Source organism: Oncorhynchus gorbuscha, linkage group LG13 (genome assembly GCF_021184085.1).
Source record: "Oncorhynchus gorbuscha isolate QuinsamMale2020 ecotype Even-year linkage group LG13, OgorEven_v1.0, whole genome shotgun sequence".
NCBI classification, from domain to species: Eukaryota; Metazoa; Chordata; class Actinopteri; order Salmoniformes; family Salmonidae; genus Oncorhynchus; species Oncorhynchus gorbuscha.
The window spans coordinates 71,801,303-71,810,591 of record NC_060185.1 but is presented as its reverse complement, the minus strand read 5'-3'; the positions used below and the strand labels follow the sequence as shown (position 1 = coordinate 71,810,591).

General features: G+C 40.6%; 1 protein-coding gene across 4 annotated transcripts; it reads right to left on the bottom strand.

The window, feature by feature from the left end:
* Positions 1-7,878, bottom strand: pcgf1 (polycomb group ring finger 1). 4 transcript variants are annotated; one of them, XM_046295653.1, is made up of 9 exons: positions 7,648-7,878; positions 6,760-6,868; positions 5,135-5,287; positions 4,791-4,862; positions 4,600-4,702; positions 2,021-2,066; positions 1,680-1,766; positions 1,281-1,361; positions 1-812 (listed from the first exon to the last, which is right to left on the bottom strand). In XM_046295653.1, exons 1-9 carry the CDS (start codon positions 7,732-7,734, stop codon positions 762-764), a joined length of 789 nt encoding a protein of 262 aa, XP_046151609.1. In that variant the 5' UTR covers positions 7,735-7,878; the 3' UTR covers positions 1-761. The 4 variants fall into 4 exon arrangements, with proteins under 4 accessions (XP_046151609.1, XP_046151610.1, XP_046151612.1 ...); XM_046295654.1 differs by having other exon boundaries at positions 6,760-6,865; positions 7,648-7,867; XM_046295656.1 differs by lacking the exon at positions 7,648-7,878 and adding an exon at positions 7,447-7,637 and having other exon boundaries at positions 6,760-6,865.
* Positions 7,879-9,289: the final 1,411 nt, after the last annotated feature.

The following is a 9,289-nucleotide window of genomic DNA, read 5'->3' as shown; positions in this document are numbered from 1 at the left end:
TCAATTTTCAAATATTTATTTTAAAAATACAAAACAAGCAAAATATGTACACACTATTAAAATAGAATATATTTAATACAAAATATATACAGCTGCTGAGGTCATTAGAAAGGGGGAAGTCCTTGCCTGACATCTCACCCCAAATGTAATTCTGAGGCCGGAAGCAGTGCTTTGTGAAGATTCTGAATGGTCAGCTAGCTAGCAACAATGAAAAGAGTTGCCGTGTGGGGAATCATAGGTGGCTCGTTTCAGCTAGTTTTATCTTGTTCTTGATACCATGTCTTGTCTTGAGGTTTGACTGATTTCATGTCAATGCTAATGGCAAAATTCACTAGCTAACCAACAACTAATGTATGAAGAGAAGTGCTCATTGTTTATTTAAAACAAATGTGCACATGGAGACTAGTTTACGTGTCAACAATCTAAGCCAACCTTGTCTGTTTTGCCCCATAGTCGCACACACGTCGGTTGTTGCTAAATAACCAATGAGTCTATCGTCGCTACATACGTTCAGTCTGAAACTGCCATCCTAGAAGTTGTTTGTCTGACTTCAAAATGAAGGCCTTTGTACAAAACAAATTCAGTGATTGGATCATCTAACAAAGAGTAGCAACATTGATGACATGTAGGCCGGCTCTGGCCCAACCCCTCGGTTTCTGGGACCAATTAGAATTTGTGTGCATTCTAGAAACTGTCGGGGGGGGGGCAAGAAACATCAGTTGGCCGGAGTGATGTGGATGGGTAGCCAGGCAAGGAAAGTTCTATCTTGTCCTTTTGTCCTTAATAGTGTAGTGAAGGACCAACGGTTGAGCCTGGAATAATAAGAAACACTTGATTACATGTAATCCTACATGAACATAAATCAAACTAATCAGAAAGAAGCTCCCAAATCAATTATAACCCTGTTACAGGATTTGAGGTAAGTCAAAGTATTTTCTCTTCTCGCACTACAATTCCTTATTTGGATTTATGAAGGAATATGTACACAGATCAACGTCAGCATGATTTAACTTTTTAAATGTATGCACCATTTGTCTTACCCTCAAACAATGTAGTTTTCTAAGTAACATACAATTACTTTCTTGTGCTTAGAAAACATGTTTGAATTGAGAGTAACATTTCCATAGACATTGTATCATTTGAAGTCACTACAGAATATTGATTTGGAATATTATTTCCTTAAATTCAATAATGCTGTTTTCACCGCAGAACGTCCAAATGGAAAAAGTTAAAGTGTAAAGGAATTCAGTGTGAAATTGTTGGCTCAACTTGGGAGGTACCTTGCCAAACCAGTGAGAGATCCACAGCCGTTTCATGGTCATGTGATCTGGAAGGGACTCATTATTGAACAACATCTGGATCTGTGATGAAATGGAGACCACACAGTGAGGACAAAACATGACAACTGGTCCTGGGTCAACTGTACAAGCGCCCACATGCTCCATTTCCAGTTCTCTGAAACATTCACATGCAACTAACCTGTGTATAATATTCAAAGCACTCGACTGAAAAGTTGCACAACAAGGGATTATCTAATAGGCTACACTTTTGTAGTCATAGGATATGGTTCCTGTGTTGTCGTTTTGGACTGTTTGCAAATAGGTACACTGCACATGTAATGTGAAATGGTGCTGATATGTCCCTCTTAAAAATGTAGTCTTCCTAGACAATCAACTGACCTGGTGCTTCTCCACATTCAGTCGATGACACAGCACTTTACGCAGGTGTCTCACCTCGGCTCGGACCGAGCAGCGCACAAACTTCTGCTGCAGACACGAGGCAGAGCAACATTACTACAACTCTAATTCCACACATGATTCCAAATGATTACAGAATTAAAATGGATATACCCCCCAAAAATGTGGGCAATTCTACTAGGGACTGACAGATACACTCAAATTAAATACAATTGCAAAAGCATTGCTTGTGGAGACCCGATCCAAACAGAACAGACCACTGCAAGTTAAACTAACAGAGACCTCTGGTGGCATAGTGGGGTTCCATTCCACACACGACTTACATGAAGAGTCAGTTTGGTCTTATCTTTTTTTTCAGACAGAGATGAACTGTAGGGACAAGAGAGTACATGATTAAGCATGAGCCACTGGGAGGGATTTTAAGGGGCATTTTGAACGGAAAGAATTTCAGGAAACATTTGTGACGGGGTTCTCATTTTAAAATGTGAATTTTACCGGCTATATCTAATAAAAACCCATTTGAATGCCACCGTGTGAAGGTTAAGCTCGTTTTTTAGGAGTGCTCACTGCCAATCAGTGGTGTAGTGGTATAAGCTGTATACCCAGTTATTTTCCAGTGGGTATTGCATATACTCCTTAATCCCCCCAATGTGTCAAAGTAGTGTAGGTATACGCTGTATCAATGGAACATGATCAGATCAGAATGTTGATCATTATTTATTCGTTTTAGGTGCTGCAATGTGCAGTGCATTCAAAGTTTAGACCCCTTGACTTTCCACATTTTGTTACATTACAGCCTAATTCAAAAATTGAGGATTATTTTTTTTAAATCAATGTACACACAATACCCCATAATGACAAGGAAAAAAACAGAAACACCCTATTTACATAAGCATTCAAACCCTTTGCTATGAGACTCAAAATTGACCTCAGGTGCATCTTGTTTCTAGAACTTGGGAGTCAACATGTGGTAAATGCAGTTGATTGAACATGATTTGGAAAGGCACACACACCTGTCTATATAAGGTCCCACAGTTCATATCAGCGCAAAAACCAAGCCATGGGGTCGAAGGAATTGTCCGTAGAGCTCCGATACAAGATTGTGTAGGGGATCAGATCTGGGGAAGGGTATGAAACAATTTCTGCAGCATTGAAGAGCCCCAAGACCACATTGGCCTCCATTCTTAAATGGAAGAAGTTTGGAACCACCAAGACTCTTCCTAGAGTTGGGTGCCCAGACAAACTGAGCAATTAGGGAGAAGGGCCTTGGTCAAGGAGGTGACCAAGAACCTGATGGTCACAGAGCTCCTCTGTGGAGATGGGAAAAGCTTCCAGAAGGGCAACCATCTCAGCAGCACTCCGCCAATCAGGCCTTTATGGTAGTGGCCAGATAGAAGCTACTCCTCAAAAAAAGACACTGAAAGGAAGACCACGAATAAGATTATCTGGTCTGATGAAACCAAGATTGAACTCTTTGGCCTAAATGCCAAACATGTCTGGAGGAAACCTGGCACCATCCCTACGGTGAAGCATGGGTGGCAGCATCATGCTGTGGGGACTTTTGTCAGCGGGAGGGACTGGGAGACTAGTCAGGATCGAGATTAACGGAGCAAAGTAGAGACATCCTTGATGAAAAACTACTCCAAAAGTGCTCAGGTCCTCAGACTGGGGCGAAGGTTTACCCTCCAACAGGACAACAACCCTAAGCATACAGCCAAGAGAATGCAGGAGTGGCTTTGGGACAAGTCTCAATGCCTGTGAGAGGTCCAGCCAGAGCCCAGACTTGAACCCGATCAAACATCTCTGGAGAGACCTGAAAATAGCTGTGCAGTGACGCTCCCCATCCAACCGGACAGAGCTTGAGAGGATCTGCAGAGAAGATTGTGAGAAACTCCAAATACAGGTGTACTAAGCTTGTAGGGTCATATCCAAGAAGACCAGAGGCTGTAATCACTGCCAAAGGTGCTTCAACAAAGTACTGAGTTAAGGTCTTAATACTTATGTAAATGTGATTTCAGTATTAATTTTTTTAGACATTGCAAACATTTCTAAACCGGTTTTTGCCTTGTCATTATGGGGCATTGTGTTTTAATTGGGGGGGGGGGATCAATTATAGAAGAAGGCTGTAACATAAATGTGGAGAAAGTCAAGGGGTCTGAATACTTTCCAAATGCACTGTACACAGAGGTAGGCCTATGTCCAATGTTACAAAACACAATTTGAAAACACCATTAAAGCGGTTTCATGAGCAGAGATAGAAATATCCCTTTATTATTTTGAAAGAGGCGAGCTGAAGATAACTATGGTGAGTTGCTAAAATGACAAAGATAATACCTTTGGCTGATAGACAATGAAAGAAGACCCATGGTACATGAACACATGAGGTCTCCATCAAATAATTGCCTTCACATTTCTATGGTGGGATTTTGGTTATAGGCTACATTGAAGCAAGGTAAGACATGCATCAAGAAGTAAAATGTCCAGGTTTCAACAGCATATTGACAAGCCAGTCGGACACATGCATTTTTCATGGTAGGCTATTATAGCTCAATAAATCATTGTCACCAGTTTGCAAAACATCATAAAATACTTAAACACTTCTGCCCCTGTCACACTGACTCACAGGCGCAGGAAAATCTGCAGGCCGGCACCAGTTGGTATGTTAGCGAGAGCTCAAGACAGACAGGCAGAGTACATAGGTGATGCGATTGAAAGACAATCTGAACCAATTTCCATGCAGAGCCAATGCAAACAGGATATATTCTAGGGTGGCAATGTTTTAATTTGTTGGCTTTTTATGCATTTTTATTGGACAATAGCTGACAATTACTGGAAACACTGGGGGGCTACTGGGGGGCAACTACTTACTGTAGTTGTGTCAAGGCATGACACAAAATCTTACCTTTGCCTCTCTAGACAAAGCGAGACCTGCTCGTCATATCTGTAGAAGTGGGCCTTGGAATGGTCAAAGCTGGTAAAAGGTAATCCTGTATCTGGTATGGAGTCTAGGGGTGACACACAGATACCATGTAAAAGTAGAAGCTGTAGATTGACAAAACATGAAAATAATTGAATTAAAATCTAAAGGCTTACCTTCCCCAGGCGGTTGGACAACTCTCTCAAGCCCACGCGACTGATAGAATTCCTTTATTCTCTTGTCTTCACCTGTTCACAAAGAACAGAAAATAAGTACCTTAGAAACACTACCACATTAAAAAAATATATTCTATCAACCCACGCTAAATTGATAATGTAATGACGCAGGTGTTTACATAACACTGTTACACTAGTTCTCATTGCATGAGAACTTTACAAATGAGATGATTAGGAGTTAAGAGCGTTTTTCTAAGTAAACAGGAGAAACAAAATCAACCCATTAAAGTACTATGTAACAAAAATCAGAACAAGTATTATTGTATGAATTTCAATGTACTTACTTTCTTGAAGTCCTGGAACCAGTTTGTAGACAATGTCTTGCATCACTCTATCCAATTTCAGGTTCAATAAAGGCTGGGTTTCATGAATCTTTATGTTGCACATCGGACAATACTTGCTGGTTTGGAGGTATTTCACGATACAACTTTTACAGACTGAAATAGAAGCAGAAGAGACTTTGGCCATTAATGTCCCCGAAAAAGGATGTTATTTTATAGTAACATTAAAATGCACGATACAAACTTGTTTTATTACTATGTACACTACATGACAAAGTACGTGGACACCTGCTCGTCAAACATTTCATTCCAAAATCATGGGCTTTAATATGGAGTTGGTCCCCCATTTGCTGCTATAATAGCCTCCACTCTTGTGGGAAGGCTTTCCACTAGATGTTGGAACATTGCTGCGGGACTTGCTTCCATTCAGCCACATGAGCATTAGTGAGGTTGGGCAATTAGGCCTGGCATTTCAATTCAACCCAAAGTGGACCGATGGGGTTGAGGTCAGGGCAGACCAGTCAAGTTCTTCCACCATGATCAAAAAAACATTTCTGTATGGACCTCACTTTGTGCACAGGGGCATTGTTATGCATTAAAAGGAAAGGTTATTCCTCAAACTTGCTACAAAGTAGGAAGTGTAGAATGTCATTGTATGCTGTAGTGTTAAGATTTCCCTTCACTGAAACTAAGGGGCCTAGCCCAAACCATGAAAAACAGCCCCAGACCATTATTCCCCCTCCAACAAACTTTACCATTGGTACTATGCATTTCAGAAAGTAGTGTTCTCCTGGCATCCACCAAACACAGATTTGTCTGTCGGACTACCAGATGGTGAATCTTAATTCATCACTGCAGAGACTGTTTCCACTGCTCCAGAGTCCAACGGGGTCAAGCTTTACACCACTCCAGCCGACACTTGGCATGGTGATCTTAGGCTTGCGTGCAGCTGCTCGGCCATAGAAACCCATTTCAAATTAAGCTCCCGACGAACAGTTATTGTGCTGATGTTTTTTCTAGAGCCAGTTTGGAACTCGGTAGTGTGTTGCAACTGAGGACAGACGATTTTCACACGCTACGTGCTTCAACACTTGGCGAGCCCGTTCTGTGAGTTTGTGTGGCCTACCACTTCATGGCTGACTCGTTGTTGCTCCTAGACATTTCCACTTCACAATAACAGCACTTAGTTGCCCAGAGCAGCTCTAGCATGGCAGAAATTTGATGAACTGACTTGTTGGAAAGGTGGCATCCTATAACCGTGCCATGTTGAAAGTCACTGAGCTCTTCAGTAAGGCCATTCTACTGCCAATGTTTTGTCTTTGGAGATTGCGTGGCTGTGTGCTTGATTTTATACACCTGTCAGCAACATTTGTGACTGAAATGACAGAATCCACTCATTTGAAGGGTGTCCATACACTATATACACAAAAGTATACTGCACTTTTGAAGCTAGAAACATAAGTATTAAGCTGCACTTGTAAATATGTGTACGAGACCAACAAACTTTGACTTGTACGCATTCACAGGCAGTAAGTAGGCTAGTCCACAAGTCTATAAAAGTTAACCTATTTCTTAGAGAGGTAACTTCATAAACCAAAACATAGAACACACAGGCTAGGCCCACTTACATGTATGCAGACACTCGGTAATAGTTGTGGCATCGATGAAGTACCCGGCACAGAGATAGCACACTATGTGCTCGTTCAGGTCTTTGATCTTCAACTTCACTTCCTCCTGCAACAATATTAAGTTGCTATTGAAATCTCAATAATATAAAGTATCCCATGCAGTTTCGTTACATTGTTGCTACTTGGTGTAAAGTTGTAAATATATATATATATATATATTTAAAAAAATAGAATGACGATATTCTAGAGGAGCCTGGTGAGTTGATTGTCGATTGCGCGTGCTCTTTTCCACTACTTAAGAGCAGATGGGTGTGTCAGGTGACTGCAACATTGTACCTAGTTATGATTGTTATTTGCCATTGTGTTAGCAGTGTAGCATCTAACTTTACGTTATATCTTTATAAAGTTATAGTTAGCAACCCAGTACGCTACACACGGAATTCCAAATATTGGAGACAGGTAAGACAGTCACTTACAAGCAAGGTTTGACAAGCCCGTCACGAGAAGCTAGCTAGCCTAGCAAACACAATTAGCTGCTATTAGTTAATAAGTGTATAAACTTAATCACTGTCAAAATATTTTATCCATGCAAAACGCACATGAGTATTTTAACAAACAATGCACCGCGTTTATGGTGTAAAACGGGGGGAATGGGTCGTTTGAACTGTACACATTTGCACGAATTACCTGCATTAGCTGCCCAGAACAACAACACGGGTAGACTTCCGCACACATGGTAGGCAGCTCTCTCTCCATCACTTAGGGACGGGAGAAAGCGCTCGCATTGCTGCCTTTCCTTGTCGTAACTAGTTATGCGGCTAGATCCAGCCCTGATCAACTCAAACAATTCTCACTGGTCTATATAGTCCGAAATTAATTGGTACCTACCTCATTTCGTAACGGGTCGAGCTTATATACGGACTGGAGTTGATTTCTTAGCCGCATAGCTATCGCCATTGGCCCTTGCTCCGCCATCTTTGGGAATTATTCGTATTTCCGGGTGGAAGGAGTGTTCAAGAGCATGCTCCAAGTCCGTTCTGTGGCTGAATTTCAATCATCTTTCATCGTGCACTGCCCTCTAACCCTTCACTCGCTTCCGACTCTGTTTTCTCACTCGATTCCTACTCAAAACTCACCATCAAACGTCAGTGACGTTTTTATGTGTTAAGTATTTTAAATAATAACACCTCGAAAAATGCTAAACTAAAAGCAGAACACAAATTACAGACCGGTGAGTCCTGTTACTCTTGCATTTCTTAGCATACAGCTTCTCATGATGGTTTGTAAAAAGCTGCGTGTCGATTGCTATAATACTTTCAACAATAAATCATATTTGCATGGAGAAATTAAGTAGGCCTACTAGTGACAGCACTGGCACCTTCTATGACATAAGAGCTCACTGTTGGGCTCACACACAGAAAAGTTTTTGAATAGCCTTGAATGGTAGGCTCTGTGCTACCAGTCTCTTGTCAGTAGATGGCACTGGAAGCATACGACTCAATATTGTTAGACAACAGCAACATTTATTGGGTAGAAATTGTCCTTATAAATTGTTTTTCACGTTAGTTGTTGGCCAACATCTTAGTTTGGAGATTGCAATCACCACTACGGTTATAGAGCATAGGCTACTCATCCACAGGGGTAGGCTACACTGTGTGACATATTTAGAAGAGATGGTGTTCCCAGTAACAACAGTCCTAGTTTATAAAACTCTATCAATTATGTCCTTAAATTTAACCAATTTTCCCTTAGGTGAATCTTTAGAGATCACCACTACATATTGCCTTTTAAAATATGTAATTTGTACCATATGGAAATATATTTTATGGTCACTTTGAGCTCAGGTTTGCTGTGACAAGTTTCAGAGAAGTAGCATCTATAAAAAATAATAATAATGTAAGTTAACTTTTGAGTCGCTCCTTCATTGATGGAAAGTGCTCTGGGCTGTCTTGAATGTTTATTTAGAATGTGTAGTGAAATCCCCCAGTGGCTTTCTATCTGTGCTCCACCCAAATGTTGTCTTGAACAAAAGCTCATGTCTCACCCTTTGTAATATATCAATGTTGCACTCATTCAAAATATGTGGCACATTGTCTCCCACTCCATGGTAAAGCACCATGTTGTTTGGTAAGCCAATGGAAGATACGCATGCAGTGTCTTTTGCACCCCATTTGGTGCAATGGCAAAAAAACTGTAGGCCTAATAGGTGCATTTAATTGATTCTGGGAATATGTATATGATTTACACATAACACATTTTATGTTTACAGAGGAATTTTACTGAAGGTTTAAAAAGGCTTCTAAAGTTAGAATTTTACAATGCAGAGTAAAAGAGCAATAAAAGCAACAAAGAGTAATAAAATATATAGCTCTGTTATTGTGTATTTTATTCCTCTTGTGTTACTATTATTATTATTATTCTTTAACTGCATCGTTGGGAAGAGTTCGCAGGCAGGAATTTCAAGGTTAAGTACACCTGTTGTTTTTGGCACATGTGACAAATACTATTTTATTTTATAACAGAGATACCT

Coding starts and splice junctions, on each gene's coding strand:
- pcgf1 (XM_046295653.1), bottom strand. CDS start 7,734: ATGGCGGAGCAAGGGCCAATGGCGATAGCTATGCGGCTAAGAAATCAA. Junction 6,869..7,647: donor TCGACCCGTTACGAAATGAG/GTAGGTACCAAT, acceptor TTAATATTGTTG/CAGGAGGAAGTGAAGTTGAA. Junction 813..1,280: donor TCTCTCACTGGTTTGGCAAG/GTACCTCCCAAG, acceptor TTATTATTCCAG/GCTCAACCGTTGGTCCTTCA.